This window comes from Cotesia glomerata, linkage group LG8, assembly GCF_020080835.1.
Source record: "Cotesia glomerata isolate CgM1 linkage group LG8, MPM_Cglom_v2.3, whole genome shotgun sequence".
Taxonomy (NCBI): Eukaryota; Metazoa; Arthropoda; class Insecta; order Hymenoptera; family Braconidae; genus Cotesia; species Cotesia glomerata.
Window position 1 is genome coordinate 5,686,948 of NC_058165.1, and position 18,086 is coordinate 5,705,033.

Consider the following 18,086-nt stretch of genomic DNA (forward strand, 5'->3'; position numbering starts at 1 on the left):
AAATTTAATAGCAAATAAAAAAAAATAATCTATACTAATAAAGGGAGAGCCGTTTTTTTTGTTTGTTTATACTGCGAAAACTACTGAATCGATCGGACTAATATTAAATATCATAAGATGCAGCGTGTTTCGGAGAAAATTTTAGTATATGACATGTTGGTGATTACTTATCCGGAACCTATATTTTTTTGACTTAGAAATAATGAATTTTTATTGTAACTTAATTTATTCTATTCAATTGTCATTTGTTTAAAATAAATTTTTTAATTCTATTAGTTATTTTTATATATCAAGCAGATTACTTCACTTATGAGACGTGCAATTTCTTTAACTGAAACTTTCAATGCTCATTACAAATTTTGTTTTTTTTTTCATATCAATTATTATTTATTTTTGTAAGAAACACACGGGAATGTTGTAATGATTGCACATTGAAAGTTACAATGAATATTAGCTAGAATAATTACATGGATAAAAGGAGCATGCCAATTCGATAGAATTGGGAATCTGTGCAAGTCAAAACAATACTCTAATTAAACTTCAAGTCTAGATCTAAAAATGCTATTCCATTAAGCCCCCAGCGGAGCAGGCGATTAACAGCTAGTTTCTTATAAATTATTTGTAGTTATCTTACTATTTCAAAAATTATTTGTAATTATCTTATTATTTCAAAAATTTTTTTAAATTATTTTTGTAGTGCACAAAAATTTTTTTTCAGATGTAGATACTCGTTAGTTTACTTTTGTACTTTGAAAGAAAATTTATCGGTGCCAAATAAAAAATGCCTGAAATTTTTTTTGTGCTTTATTAAAAGTTTGACTCGTCAGCGTTTCAAGGGTTTCTGAGCACACAGTAGAAAATGCATTACTAACTAACATATGGTGCTATGCACGCACCACTCATTGTCAACCAACCCATAGTAATTATGCATTGCACGCCACAATACAATATAATGACGCGCGACTCTTACGAACGCATCAAGAAATTAATAATTATCACGAGATACATTACTATATTAAAGCAGACATACATATATATACATAAATGAGAGTAGTGGACATGTTATATACTACACCCTTAATAAATTTATTAATTAAATTAGATCATGATAATAAAACTTGTTATTCTAAGGCATTTCAAGAAAATAGAAGTTAATTTATTTATTTAATTAAATTTTTTTTTTATGTCTACATAAATAAGTAAATTATTCTTATTTATATAAAAAATATTAGACTAATATTCTGATAATTGTATTTCTTTAAAAGATATATTACAATACTAATAACTAAAATCGAATGAGTTTTAACTGAGATTAATTTTTGAATATTTAACTTTCAGGAATCCGAGGGACAAAAAACAAATAATGGAATTCAATATAGACTGCAATTACTTTACGCCAATGGTAAGTTGCCGCTCATTTTTAAATTAAGATTTAGGCTTAGTTACACTGAGAGAAAAATATGGTCAACTGAACTAAGAAAATCTAGTTAAATATCATGACCGCTATTTGATTGAAGTTCTTGTACCTAAAATTATTTATTATATTGAACCCCAATACATAGTTACTTAAACTATTTTTAGTTAAATATCGGCTTAATAGTCATCTTGATTAACTTTAACTCAGAAAACAGAAAAAATAATTCGGACAGCCTGGACCGGGAATCGAACCCGGATCTTTTGGTTACGCATTAAGGGCTCGGACAGTCAAGCTATTGACTGTCTATCTAAGACATCGTCCGTAATAATTTAAAAATTTTTGCATATCATTAGTATATAACTTACAGTACTAATAATATTACTATATTATATTAATAGAAAATTAATAATTTAAGAAAATATTTATATTTTTTCAATAATCGATTTTCGATAAGAGCATCATGTGATGACATTTCAAAATAAAATATATTAGTGTTTAAGTTTTTTATAAGAATATTATTACTTAACAATGTAAAAAGAAAGCGTTGAAAATAAAATTCTTTTTCAAAACCAAAAAAAAAAAAAAAAAAAAACATCGTCCATAACAACCTTTCAGTTACCTAATAATTTATTGTTTAACTCGATAACAGAACAATATTTATGAAAATATAGTTGATATACAGTGCTCCCTCCCTAAAATATAACAGGTTATCTTTTTTTCTCTTGTTAGTAACTAATAAAAAAATTGCGACAGAGCTAAAATATCTTAGGGGGGAGCATTGTAACTATTTATCAATAGCTACTTAAACTAATGCATAGTTCGAGTAACTACAAAAAAAAAAAAAAAACAATAACTTCCCGATTTTCGAAAATTGTTAACCCTAGACTGGTCAACAAAAGCGACCTAACGACTTTGGTCAAGTGATGAGGGATTCGCCGCAATGCTTTTAGAGCGTACAGTGTTGCCAGTTCATACACATTTGACAGGCAGAGACTAGAGGTGTTTCGGCAACGCCGCGGACAAAAAACTACTTACGACTCTGATCAAGCGATGAGGAGAGCCCCGCGAATTGCCACAAATTTTTTTAAGAAATTTTTTTCAGCAATTTAACGTTTTCGAAGATGTTTGAAAAAATTATTAATATATTCTAAAATGTTCAAGGAACAAAGTCAAATTTTTTTGAATAATTTTAGTAAATTTGAAGATGTAATAAAAAAAATATAATTGAGTGCGGCGTCACGCTCATACGTTGACCAGTCTAGAGTTAATTTTCTTAGCGGGAAGTCAAAAAGTTCGGAAAACTATATTTTTATACTTTTAACGTTATAATCTAGCTAATTATGCACTTTTTTCTCGTTTCTCTTATGAGCAACTATTACTTAAGCCATAATTTTGATATTAGCTATGTACGTTGATTATATAAATAAAAAAAAAAAAAAAAAAAAAAACAGTATTTTATTAATTGATTGTCATTTTATAGAGTTATAGCGCTAACACCACCACGTTTATAAAAGAAATTTTGCTAAAATTTTTAAAATTCATTTTTCATATGAAATTGGTCACTAATTAGCTTCAAGCTTCAATAAAGTTCCCAATCATTACAAGACTAACACGATAACAAAAAATTATTCATCAAAATACAGTCGATATAACTATTTATCAATAGTTACTTAAATAGTATTGCATAGTTCAAGTAATTAGAAAAAAAAAGTTCAGAAAACTATATTTTTATACTTGTGACGTTTTAATTCAGCTAACTATGCACTTTCCTCTGAGTGTGATTGCCCGACGTTAATCACCGTATACATACAAAGTAACCTCTCACATAAACTATATATAATTCTCTCAAGTTTTATCTGCAAGTTTTTACCAGATTTTGTTGTCATTCCAATAATCTGAGCTGACTGGAAATCAACAATTTAGGCAAGTTGAAAAGAAATGTCGGTCGGGCGTCCCGGGTGACGAAAATGCTGACACCTCGAGCAAAACATCCGGTGTGACTGCTATCGATCTATATGTTGGATACCACACACCATACCATGATGATAGTAAAAAAAAGACAGGGACAGTGATAGATAGAATCCGCGGCACACGCGAAAGAGTATATATAATGGAGTATGGTTGAAGAAGCGACGATGACGCTCACATTGGCATTTTTGGTGGACACGCGGGTCTCCAGAGCTGCTAAAAAGTTACAGAGTGATGCGAGCAGATGAGTGCCCATCGAGCGGTGCTGATCACAGAACATCACCCAAACAGAGACATATTTTATGTCAATGGATGCTTGATGCTTGATTGCATGATGTGCTGCCGCCGCGGCTACTCCAATCGTCGCTTTTGATTCTTCTTTATTTATCTTTGTATAAAAAGAGTCCCACATGTGCCAGTGATGACAACACTTAGAGGACCCTTGGATTTTATTGCTCCCTTCATCCGTTTGTTAATTACTGATGTCCGAATGTTAATAGGTTGTATGGAATAACGCCGATCATTTTTTTATTTCTCATCAATAAGTTTGATGTTTTTGAAAATTAAGAAAATTTTTTTTTATTTTGCGGTAAATATATCATAAACCTGTCAAAATTTTTTTGAATAAATGTATCAAGGCTTGGGCTTTAAGATAAGACATATCCCGGTCGTGTGAATAATCACCACAAAATTCTTCTTTGCCAACGAAATTATTTTAAGTTCAAAATCATTACGAATTAATTATTTTATTCTTCTAGAATTATCTAGATTTATTCTTCTAGAGTATTTTATTATAAAAATTTTATGCTAAATCAATGAAATATTATTATTAAAAATTTAATAAGTTTAATATTTAAAAAAAAAAAACTAGATTTTAATTTAATAAGATTAAATGTTGAATTAATTTTTTTGATTCATTTTATTTTTTAAGGTTATATTGCTTAACATATAACCTCAATAGAAATAAAATACTAGTTAATAGTACCAAAAAATTACAAATTTTATTACCGTACATTTTTCGAAAGAATATTTAACTTATTGCATAAAATTTTATTAAAATAATTGTACAAAAGTCCCGAGTAAAAACAGAATTCCGCCGCACCACCGCCGCAACACCACTGCACGGTTTTCAAGCGCCGCACCACCACTGCACTACAGCCGTGACAATTTTGGTTATTTTATAAGTGCCGTATCACCGCCGCACCACCGCCGTGACAAGTAAAGAATTTATCTATTTGCCGCACTACCGCCGCACCAGCGCCGTGACAAGTAAATAAATTTCTATTCGCCGCACCACAGCTGTGACGCGCCCGGGTAAAAATAAAATTATTAATTTTTACGAAAAAATAATAAATTTCGTTCGACCGCCGCACCACCGCTGCACCACCGCCGCACCATACCACTGTTTGATGGTATATACATTGAAATAATATATTCGTTGATCATTCAAATAGCTTAACTAAACTTTTTAAGTTAAGTATGGCTTGCAGTGCAGTTGGAAATGTTCGAGACTTCCATGCAGACGATCCAGGTTCGAATCCCATCACAGTTCAATTTTTAAAATTCTTTCAGAGTATTTCGATAGGCGTACCGCTTCTGTGCAACCCGAGAACGAAATTAAAAATCTACATCAACAATACGACTAAAAAAATCAATAATTTCGCGGTGCTTTGGCCTGATTTAAAAAAAATTTTTTTTTTTAATATTAGGCATTCGATTAAAAGGAGGTTGATCAATAGGTTTTACATAAAGATTTCTAGTCGCATTATTTATTAATTAATTACTTGTGAAATTAATTTTTGTGAAATTGTAGGTATGATTTAGCATTGGTGCGGCGGTGGTGCAGCGGTAGTGCGGCGATGCTAGGGGGAGTAAATTTTTAGCGTGCGGCGTAATAGTCCGCCAAACGGCGGTCGTGCAGCGGTGGTGGGGCGGTATGGTGCGGCGGTGGTGCAGCGGTCGAACGAAATTTATTATTTTTCCGTAAAAAATAATAATTTCATTTTTACTCGGGGTGTTATTAAAATTGATTATAATTCAGCAACGGCTGATCACTAAAAAGTGTAATTTTTTGTACAGCTTACAAATCGCGAGCGATTGCAGCGCCGCCTTAAAGTCGATAGCTAATACCGTTACTTGGATAAATTCTTACTGGATAGCTTAGCAAATTTTTTAGTGGTTTCAGCAATAATATTTTATTTTACCGTAATTTTTTACATTTATTATCTTATACTGATCCACTACAGTACAAAATTGATTGTACTTTTTTATAATTTTTATGTATTGCATTTGTAAATAATTAAAAAAAAATGGTTATTAGATCATGAATTAGATCTCTCAATCTCTGTAATTAAAAAAAAAAATTATTTGTGAGTAAAATTAGCTCAAAAATTGTTACAAAAAGCTATTATACAAATTTTTAAATTCTTTTTAACACTGCAATCACTTTATTTTCATATCCTTGTCTTTATCGACCCTCACAATTTTCATATTTCTCAACAAGCATTATTGATTTCGGTGCAATGAATCAGAAATATCTCGGCAAAATAGCGTAAAACTATATTTATATATTGAGGACAATAAAGAAACCTAAAAGAAAAAGAAAAAATTAATGTATCGGGATCTAATAATAACAAAATAAACAAAGATATACGTAGGGAGGATAAATGATAATGTTCTCGACAGTAAAAATAAACCTAAAAAAATTCGATAAAAGTGAAAAAGTATCGACGGGGACTAAAAAAGTATAAGATATTACTATCGAGCAGTGCAGTACAATAGGATTATTCCATTTCCTCGTTCTGTTTTTGACGAAAAGTGGTCCATTAGCATAACTAGGAGATATCTGTGGGTTTTTGGTGATGGTGAATGGATAAGTCAAGTGAGTGAATAATAATAACCACTAAAAGACTGAAGAATAAAGAGGGTGATAGAGAATAAGAAGGAGAGACAGACGAGTTAAAGGAAAAAGCGGATCTTCTTTTCAAGGATGATCGAGTTGATGCGGGCCTTAATCGGTCTTTTAGTATTGGTTTGTACTACTACTTTTGTTTCTATTATAACTTGATGTGTGTATCCTCGTCTCATCATTTTCAGCCTCGCTTTTACAATCATCTACACAGACAAGTACAAAGACAGAGACAGAGACCAAAGAAACAACTACCTGTGGATGGATGGACGAACGACAGTCCGTGGAAGACGCTCTGCGAGGATATGGAGACCCAATGAGATGATCGAGACAAAAAGAGATCAAGCGCCAGATATGGAGAAACTTTGCCATCCCTCGAATACCACAGATCACTCCTTATTTATTATTTAATTACAGATTTATTGGTTGCAGCGAATGACGAGAGATTGGTGATATAAGATGACGTTCAACATCTACTTGAACAGGGAATACAACTAACTGATACACGATCCACAAGACTCAAACGGAGATAACTTTTAGTTTAAATTTGCTTCCTAGTAGTTACTCCTAGTGTCTATACATATACATTAACTTACCCGGAGAATTTATTACCATTATCATTATAAGAACTGTTTTTGTTACGTTAAGTCATTTAGGAATTTAAATTGGCTGTGACCACAAAGGACTCAGATACCTCAATGTGTTTGTTATATGATATTAATTTTCATAAGAGAATTTTATTTTTAAAATTTTTATTTTAATGGAAAAATGATTCGAGAAAATATCTTAAAATTTCAAGCGGTAACATCTAATTCGTTAGAAAAATCTTGAAATACTTTCTCATATGGCTATTTGTTGCGATGATAGAGCGTCTTGAAAAAAAAAAAAAAAAACGTGATTCTGACAGAATTGACATACACAAAAGAAATGGATGGAGTGAACAGAGACAGTTAAGTTTCTTCTTTAAGGAAGAACCTGATCAGTTTTTGCTTTCTAAGAGTTGCACTGGCCTGTAATTTTCTGATTCCTGCAGCGTTCTTTCTAAAATTTTGACAAGCATATTCGTATTAAACAGTTCTAAATATGATAAGGAAATTTTATTTTACCATCAATTTTAAATCGTATACCACGGTTTTTATGTTCACAAAATGCAGTCTTGTAATGATTGGGAACTTTATTGAAGTTAATTAGTGACCAATTTCATAAAAAAAATGAATTTTAGAAAGTTTTTGTGAAACTTAGTTTAAAATCATAGTGGTGTTAGCGCTATAACTCTTAAAAAATACAATCAAATGATAAACTGCTTTTTTTCTTTGATTTGTATAATCAATTTACAGAGCTAATATGAAAATTATGGCTTAAATATGATTTGCTTATAAAAGAACCGTGAGAAAAGTGCATAGTTAGCTGAATTATAACGTTACAAGTATAAAAATATAGTTTTCAGAACTTTTTTTTCGTAGTTACTCGAATTATGCATTAGTTTAAGTAACTATTGATAAATAGTTACATCGATAGTATTTTAATAAATATTGTTCTGTTATCGTATTTAACAAACAATTATTAGTCGATTGAAAGGTTATTATGAACAACGTCTCAGATAGCTTAACTGAAAGAGCCCTTGTTGCGTAACTAAAAGATCCGGGTTCGATTCCCGGTCAGGGCTGTCCGAATTATTTTTTCTATTTTCTGAGTTAAAGTTAATCAAAATGAGTTTTGAGCCGATATTGAACTAAATAGGTCATTCGGCAGCTGAAATGGAAGAAGATTTCATGATCAATTAAAAAAATACTACTAGGGTTGCACACAAAAAAAAATAAGTTTTTGTTACATTAAACAACAATGAAGTCAACACAAATGCAAAAGTAAAATTTCATGAAATCTGTCTGAGAAAGTAGGTAATTTTTGGCCTAGACTGATAATGAAGTACGCAAATTTAAGCTTGTTCAATAAGCTTTCAGATGCAATTTATAGAAATTTGACAGAATATCGCGTTCAATTATTATTGTACCGAAATACGGTAAAAGTAAAAAATTAATATTTTTGCGATTTTTGAAAATTTTTGAAAATTTTTGAATTGCTATTATTCCTAAACTACACAGTAAAAAATTTTGCGTTATTGCGTCAAAAAATTTAGTATTAAAAATTTTTATGTTAAATATTTAACACTTTTAAGTGTAAATTTAACATTCATTGTGTTAAATCAACACTAAAAAATGTTAAATACTTAACATAAACATTTTTAACACTAAATTTTTTGACGCAATGACGCAAAATTTTTTACTATGTATTTAATTTGGGAAAATAAGTAAATATTCAAATTGAAGCTTATTAAATTAGTTTTCAAATGCAATTTACAGAAATCCGATAAGATATCGCGTTCAATTGTTATTGCACGGAAATACAGTAAAAGTGAAAATTTTTAATGATTTTTGAAAATTTTTGTATTGCTCTCATTTCTAAACTAATTGACAAATTTAGCTCATCTTAGAATTTAATGTATATAGAATAAGCGAAAGGAAATTTAGTGTAGACCGGATAGCTCAAATGGTAGAGTAGCCGACATGTCTTCGGAAGGTTCTGGGTTCGAATCCCAGTCCGAGCTATCTAATAATTTTTTCTCGCATATTCTATAAACTCACATTAAGACGATCCTCTCCACATTTCTTTCTCAATCCTTTCCTACCAATTATCCTGTTACGTGAATGTGGAACGCTTCACGTAATAATTTCCGTAACTCCTATTCTTTCCCGCTTCATAGCATTATTTATATTTGTAAAAATATGGAACGCTTCACGATTTTGCGTGTCAGATTAAGCTCAGAAATCGTCCTAAGAATAAGTATGTTACGTCTTATTGAGATCCGTATAGAACTGAGGGAGTTAGAGGAGAGACGATATTTAACTAAAAATAGTGTAAGTAACTATCTATTAGGGTTAAGTACAATAAATAATTTTAGGTATAAGAACTTTAATTAAATAGTGGTGATGCTATCCAACTAGATTTTCCTCGTTCAGAGAATTGAATTTTTCTTTTAATGAAATTGTAAATAAAATATTTTGATGGAAGAAGAAAAATAATGAATCTAATGCAAAATATTTATTTTCATTACAGGCCATAGGCAAGAGCAGGATATTTTTGTGAGACTTATCGATTCGTCAACAAAACAGGTAACTTAAAAAGTTATTATAACCACTAAAAGTTATTACTTTGATTAGAATAATCCTTGTGTCATAGATTATTTAACAAGATAATAGAGGTAATATATAGTAAGTAAGCAGATGAGCTGTCTAATCGATGTTGTCGTTTGGTGAAGGTGATGCGTGAAGCATACGCGTTATCGCTGTAGGTACAAGCACTTAATTTTCCAGGGGGCTGATTTCTACCCTACTTTGTGTATAACGTACTGAATGTATGTAGGACGAGCAGTGACAGCAATACCCGTCTGTCTTGGGTATGTTATCTTTGCCACGTGGCGATTCTCTCACCCCTATTGGGCGTTCATTCGCGCGGGAACTGCGTGGTGTTATTCTACAGAAGCGGAAGAAAAGACAAGTAGAGATATTTTATTTCGCCGAGTGTGATACTATCTAAAGAAGGATCATAACCTTTAGGCAGACGCCAATTATATCTGATGAATATGTATTTGCCTCTGATTTAAGGGTGAATATATATATTATTTATAACGATTATTGTATGTATATATCTTAGGCAATCGATCAAAAAAAAAGAATCTCGTTAGTATTATGGTTAGTCTTGACTATAATTTATTTTTTTTTTTTTTTGAGACTTTTAGAATAACAAATTTATTAAACGTATTTGATATAAAAAGTTCAATTGTAATTTATACAAGAAAAAAAGTGGAAATTTTGTCTTGGAAAAATTAAAAATTTTGTCCATAAATAGTGTGGCTAGAGAGCATTTACTATTGTCAAAAAGTTTGGGAAATCCAAAAGTGCACGCCTCATAATCTCATTTTCCACAATAAAATTCGGCTGCCCAATTTTAAAACACAGTAACTGCAAAATTTTTATACCTAATTTTTTTCTTTATTATTGCTGCAATTTTTATAACTTTTAGACCGTAATTTCAAGTATTTTTTCTTAAAAATATTTATATTCAAGTATTTTCTATTCATAAATCAAATTTTTTATCAATTTGGCAGGCATACTATTTTTTAATAAAAAAAATTTTTTTTAATTTCTAAATGTTAGTTACTGTGTTTTGAAATTGGGCAGCCGAATTGATTAAAATAAAATTCAAATACTTTTAAATCTTTCGCGCCATTGTCCACCCAGAAAAGAAAGGTACTGCGCATGTGTTGTAAACGAACCTTATTTACATAGATATAAATATGCAAACGATAAGTGGATTTTAGTTTATTGCTAATTATAATTAAACTACATTGAATTAGACCGTGATCTTCGAAAGGATTTAGTTTTGGATAATACTAAAGCGTATAAAAAAAATATGGACTTGATCAGTTAAGTTTTTTGGCAGTTATCGTGATCACGCCAGTTTCCATACATCAGACACACAGTCGTCCAGGGAATAATTTTTTTAAACATTTTTTTTATTTATTTAAAAAGCAAAATGTCTTTCAAAAATATCATAAGTGTAGAAACTAGTGTTTTTCCATGACATTTATGTGTAAATATTATTCTACAAGTGCAATAGAAAATAAATAGAGACAATTTTAGTTAAAAAAATCACTTGATTTTTGTAAGGCGAGAGTAGAGCACAACCTCATCCACTTCGCTTATAAGGCGTGCAATAATTATTTTCCATAGAAACGCGATGTAAAAATGACCAAAAAAAATGTTTTATTCATAATATCTCGACAACAATACGATAAAGTGCTACTTTCTTTGTTAATTAATCAAAAAATTTTTTTTTATTCTGCTAATTTTTTTTCCAATTCTGTCGAGGAATTTTTTTAATGTAACAGAAAATATTCGGGAAGTCTGAGAGTTTTAGAGACTTTAAATGAAAAGTAAGCCTGAAAATCGGGAATTTTTTCACTAAATATCTTGTTTTTTTAGGGCCAGTTTTCCAACCCACGGTTTTCATTTTACCCGAGTTTATAACCATAGAAACAGTACTATTTTAATGTTCATTTAATATGTTGCTATATCGTTATAAACTCTGGTTAAATAAAAACCCTGGGTTGAAAAACTGGCCCTTAAAATTCGAGATTTATTAGTAAACGTTATTCTTAAATCGCGAAAAAAGAAATGAACAAAATCTGTCGAAAAGTGGTTGGATAAAGGAACTACCTCAACTCTAAAATTTTATTAAATGAGCACACTAATTTTTATTTATTAAAAATTTCCCAACACTAGCCAAAAGTTTTTTTTTGGGGGGTAATAAATTTTTGTTACTCAATACTCCAAAATGTAAAATCAACCCTTTCAGCTTAAATTCAACCAAGAAGAAGATATAGATCGTTCTCAATTTTAGTTGATTACACTACTAATCCTTTTTAGCTTTGCATGGTCAGACACTTGCCCGTTGTCTGTCAAAATAATCTAAAGTAATTGACAGTCCAAGAAACTACCCCAAAATTAGACGTTTATTTCATACGATTAAAATGAAATATATAAGAGACAATTATAAAATTATAAAATCTACAAAATTATAAAGAGAGTAGTTTGAAGCTAATTTATAGACTGCAGGTTATAAATCTCAATATAATTGGCTACTATAACTTCACCCGAAAAGAAATATATTTTAATCTCTTATCCACTTTTCATATAATTTTTAAAAATTTAAATCTTGGCATCTATTCGAATCTTATAAAAATATTTTTTTGCCACTTATGTAAAATAATGATGAAAATACGCGGCGGTAGTTTGCGTGAGAACTGAACGCGATATCTTATAATGTTTATAAATGGAGTAACAGCAAATCAAAGCGGTTGGCGAGATGATATGACTTTAATACTGAAATATTAGTATTTAACTATGGATATAGAAAATAATAACTTGAAGATAAGCTAATCCCGGGCAGATAAAAGATTAAAGAATAGAATAACAGAATAACTTCCTCCCTTTTTACAAGTTAGGGGAACCGGCGCCTGATACAGATGTACAGACGTGTGTGTGTTCGTTATTTAGCGCTCAATCCTATAATGTTACTCCCCTCTCTAAAACTAAAATAAGAAAATCCCCAAGAGAAGTTCCAAATCGATTTGCGATGGCAATCATTACTGTATACATTCAAATTTAACTATCTTTTTATTCATCTTTCTATGCGTTCTCACTCTACTTTATAAGTATAATTCAACCTTACGTTGCTTGTACTCATTTTAATGCCTCACTCCTATTCGCACAATTTAAAATAGTAGTTCTAGTTGCGATTCACAGAAAATAGCTCTGTAACATGTGTAACAGAGTAATGTTTTATGTATTTCGATACTTAAGAACATGTAGGACAGGTGAATATTTAAATTTGGAACAAAATAATGGGACGCTTTTTGACCAAGTAATTATTGAATAAAAAAGCATTAAACTTTGCAGGAGTTTGTAGATAATAGTCCTTCGTAAATTTATTCTTTTATTTTTAAATTTAATTATCGAAAAAAAATAACAAAATGATAAAAAAATAAGGTAAAAGCCCTAATTATTGACGCTATAAGAGACGAAGTTATGATTTCATTTTTTTCAAGCAATCAAATATAAAAATCGTTGAATTTTGTCTGTGGTAATGTCTTAAGTAATGTTTTAACTAATCAATTTCTTTTTTTAGAATGATAATCAGTAATATTAACTAATTAATTTTAAATAATTAAATAGATGATCTGGATACACCAATTATTGACAGGTTGAAAAACTGATTGATCTAAATATTGACGTACCGTAACCCCAATTATTGACGCCCCTACTGCGCATGCGTCGAATCATTTGGTTATATTATTATTTATCAAAACTTGATATAAAGTAATCAATATTATTAAAGTTAATTAATAATAATTTCCATGATAATTAATTACTATTAAAAATATAACAATTTATTCAAAAACTTATTTAACACCAAAACACGCCGAGTTATTTGACAGTTAAAAGCCTTGTATATAATCGCGTAACGTATTTTATACTAAAAAAAAAAGGCGTCATAGCGCTGTTGACTAGCTGTCAATATGGGATTCACCATAAAAATTATGAACTAATTATTGACTCCCATTATTTAAATATTATAAAGCATACAATTAATTTCGATTATTTAAGTTTATAAATATTTTATATATTGTTAATTAAAAAAAAAATAGATCATATAATTACATGAAAAAATTAATTTAAACTCGGCAGTTAAAAAAAATGCTTTTCTAACCAAAATTGTTAAGAAAATAGACGCTCGTAAGCTGATTTGATGAATTGGTGCTAAATTTATTTTTTTTTAATAATTAATATTTAATATTTTGAACTGAAAGTGATTTTTTTCAATTTTTTAATTAATTAAAATTTAATAAAAATTTATTTGATCGTTATTCTTATTACAGATAATTAAATATATTTAAAAATAATTTAGGGTGTCAATATTTAGACCCCCGTCAATAATTGGGGCTTTTACCTTAGATAGTGTTCGCGCGTAAAACTGCCTTATTTCAGGACTTATAACATATTCAAGTAAATAAACTTTACTATACAGAAATTACTAATAAACGTACAACCAATATAATCTTTGAGATTGATTTAATTTTTTGGTTATTCTTTATTTTAGTTTAGATTACTTATAAGACAGAATTATTAAAATGCAGCTAGGTTAGGGTAGAAAAACTAATTATCAACAAAAAATTTCATTTACTATATTTTTATGTAGGCCGCAAGAGAGTGCCAAGAATAAATTATCTAGTTTAATTTTTTTAAGCAGTTTTTAGAGTATTTTCAGTTAGTCTGATAACCTCTTTCAGTGCATTTTATGCGTTTCAAATAAACAAACCGATATATTCAATTTACATTTGTTTTCACTGTTCTAGACTGAATTACCGACATCAGACGTACTATATGTTCTTAAATAGTTTAGATAAAAATTATATCTTTATTATTACAGAAATTCATGGTAGAATTTAATCTTCCTGTACTTTTTATACGACTGAACACAAAAAAATGGAAATTATACTTGAGATATAAAATAACTATAAGTATTTCAGTGAATATAATTCTATTAAAATAAATAACGTGTGATAATTTTTAAGTTATTTATAGACTAAAAAAATATTTATGAAAACAAGAATTATTTTGAACGAAAATTAAGAACAACATTAAATTAAAAAAAAAATCAATCTAACCCTAAGTAGAGTACATTTAAAAAAAAATATCAAATATTTCGGTTTTGAATTCACCGTAAATTCTACATCAGCTTTTTGACTTTAAATTGAAATTTTGAGTTAGAATTATACACAGAAAGAATGGTTCACTTGAACCAAGAAAATATTTTTCTTGCTAATTATTTTCTTGGGCGAAAAAAAAATTTTTTTTTGACACAAGAAATTTCACTTATTCCAACAAAATTAATTTTTTTGCTTCAAGAAATACGTATCTTGATCCAAGACAATTTATTTAAATCAAGAAAATTTTCTTGTTTTGAGAAAATTTTTCTTTTGCTCCAAAAAATTAACTTCTTGACAGAAGTAAATTTTCTTATCTTGAGAAAATTTTTCTCTTGCTCCAAAAAATTAAATATTTCGAAAATAAATTTTCATTAATATTTTTATTGACGAACATGTCAAATGGGAAGATCAAATAATATTGAACCATTTTCTTTCATTCAATATGTATAATTGCGTGCTAAAATAATCTAAAATGGGTATCAAATATTTAAGAGAAAAATTTTCTCAAGGTGAGAAAATTTTTTTCTCAGCTGAAATAGGTGGCGCTGCTTCCCTGAAGTATCTAAAAATCTTGATCCAATATAAAAATTTATTGTATCAAGTATTTATGATAATTTGAATTAAGAAAAATTACTTCCACCAAGAATAGAATTTCAAGAAAAATTTTTACTTCGGCCAAGACAACTTCGGTCTTCCTTCGGGCACCCGAAAATTTACTTGAGCCAAGAATTTTATTCTCCAGTCAAGAAATCTTTTTTTCTGTGTACATACTTTTTTTGACATTTTGAAATTTTGCCATAGAATTTATACGACCATATGTAGTGCTAATAATCTCCGCCAGATGGCGTATGATCGTTTAATTGTCTCCTTACAGGAGAGTTAAGTAAGAAGTTTTACAATAAAAATGATTATTTATACTCTTCTAAGGAACTACTAATTGTTAATGGTCCAAAACTGTAGAAAAAGTAAAAAATCATTTTTTTACTCTTATATATAGCTTGATATGGGTATACATCACAAAATCAGTTTATTACTAGCCACATAAAAAACTTTTTTACGTGTATGTATATTATCAAGCTTGAAATTAGCGGATACTCCCGGGATAGCCTGCAGGGTCAACCGTTTTCCAGATTTTCTTACTTAAGCTCAACCCCAGCTTGCCGATCAAGCAAATCACGGGGAAATCCGGTCCATAGATTAAGGTTGGAATCCATCAAAATCCGTCAGATAATAGATCAAATTTTTTTTAGAATTCGAATAAGATTGCGAGGGTTTAATTGCAGCTTTTCAGAAAGTCATAACATTTTTTTAGAAAAATCTTCTCCAATTTTAAGACTGTTTATTTTGCAGCAAAAAAAAATTTTAGAAAATTTTGTACTTATAAATTATGAAGGTAGTTACTTTAATTTATGAAGAAGTGAAAGTATGGGTTGCAAGTAAACTCTTGTTTTTAATTCACAGAGCAATTCCCGTGGGAATTTAGTTGACGATTGGAAGCCTCAACTCTTATAGATGCTTTGGGAGTCAAAAAGAGCGTAGATGAGAAGTAAATTCCATTGAGAGCACATTCTCTCTTAGGGCTTAAAGCAATAACTCACACTCTCATACCCCAACGTCTTAATCATTTAGTTCTCATATTTATCTACCTCTGGCTGCTATCAATGATAATCTACATGATTATAATTATAATTATATTTACATCGCGGTGAATAATTTAAAAATTTAGTGTTAAATAAAACTAGTGTAAAAGATAAAATTATTTACAACAGATTTTATCATGTTCAATCCATAAAAATTTATTCCGATTCGCGGAAATGATATTAGGCAAACTAGCCCACGTACTCGAAGCAGTCGTTTCATTGTTTGTACGGAGTAAAAGTAATTACCTAAAATTGTTTGTAAGTACTCTTGGAATGAGAAAAACAAATAAAAAGAGAATGAGAGATTAACACATTATATTGTCGATGTTACTGCTGCCTCGCTGTATAATGGACTCTTGGATAAACAGAATTGCATGTCGTGATGCTCGCCTGAATATATACATATAAGTCTCGACGACACATGTGTTTAACGAACTATTACTTCGCGTATCTCACGTAATATAACATGACATTACTTCTTTGTTATTATTATTTAATATACTTACATAAACTCACTCTATAAATTAGGGATGAACCGAAAAACAAAAAATGTTGTTTGAGGTATTTGAAACTTTGTTTATTCGTAAATAGTAATTGTAATCATAGGATCGAAATTGTGAGGGTGCACTAAAAAAAAAGTAATGTTTCTATTAGTATACAAAGTATTATTGAGGGAGTTTTCTTAAGGTGAAAATACGTGTTGTGATTAAGTGATTATCAAAATACCAGTAAGGTAAAAGCCCCAATAGATGATCACGTACCAGTTATATTCACCAATATAGATATACAAATACATGGAGTGATCATATACTGGTACATGATCATCTATTGAGGCTTTTACCCTATAGTTTTCAGAGCAATACCGAATTTAGTTTAAGATCTATACCCTAAGCAGTAATATTATAGTAAATTCTGAGTTTATCCGCCTACACTGATAAAAAATTTAACTTGGCTCAAGAGCAAGAATCTTGAGTCAAGAACACCATTTTGAAGAAAATGAATTTCTTGAAGCAAGAAGAAAAATTCTTAAACCAAGAATATTTTCTCGACTGAAGAAATTTTCCTCTTGGCTCAAGAAATTCATTTTCTTTAAAATGGTGTTCTTGGTTCAAGATTCTTGCTCTTGAGTCAAGTTAAATTTTTTATCAGAGTTTGATGTCTTGTTCATATTGATATCCATTGTATTTATAGTATATAAGGTGAAAATCCCTATTATTGGCAGGGCCCCCATTATTGACACTCTATTTAATTTTATTATTTCATTATTAAATTCTGTTAATAATCACAATTGTTGATATTTCATGACAATTTTACATATTTTTATAATTAAAAAATATTAAAATTTAATTTCAAAGTATAAACTATTTACCGCAAAAAAATTTCATTTTTTCAAGTAGGCCAAAACTGCTTATACGTTTGTAATTTCTTAACAATATTGTTAAGAAAGACCTTATTTTCAAATACAGATTTCTCAATGTTTTTTTTATGTAATTGCATTGTTTAAAATCATTTCAGATTATTTATAGTCTAAATAACCATATAGTCATTTACTTATACTTTATCGAGTTAAAATTAATTTTAAAATACCGGATGTCAACGATGGGGACACAAAAATTAACTTGCGTCAACTAACGACATAGGCCATAATGTAAGGCAACCTTACCCCCTCAACATACATATCAACGTATTAATGTTTACAATTCTGTCATGTGATTTTATAAGAATCAAATTATTTGAGACTAGAAAAAATTGCTAAAAAAAAACCTGGTAAAAAATATAGAAAAGCTAAGTCTCAAACGAATTTTAAAATAATAAGAATTATTA

General features: G+C 29.5%; 1 protein-coding gene across 4 annotated transcripts in view; it reads left to right on the top strand.

Moving 5' to 3' along the window:
* The window catches only part of LOC123271031 (transcription factor collier), a 118,180-nt gene that overhangs the window by 15,009 nt on the left and 85,085 nt on the right, over window positions 1-18,086 (top strand). For 2 of the 4 annotated variants that reach the window (XM_044737261.1, XM_044737260.1), the window contains exons 3-4: window positions 1,339-1,402; window positions 9,408-9,463. In XM_044737261.1, the coding sequence (XP_044593196.1) occupies window positions 1,339-1,402; window positions 9,408-9,463 (120 nt within the window). Of the gene's footprint in view, window positions 1-1,338; window positions 1,403-9,407; window positions 9,464-16,421; window positions 16,521-16,598; window positions 16,719-18,086 lie in introns of those variants that run through there. The other 2 variants (XM_044737264.1, XM_044737265.1) reach the window with 2 other exon arrangements.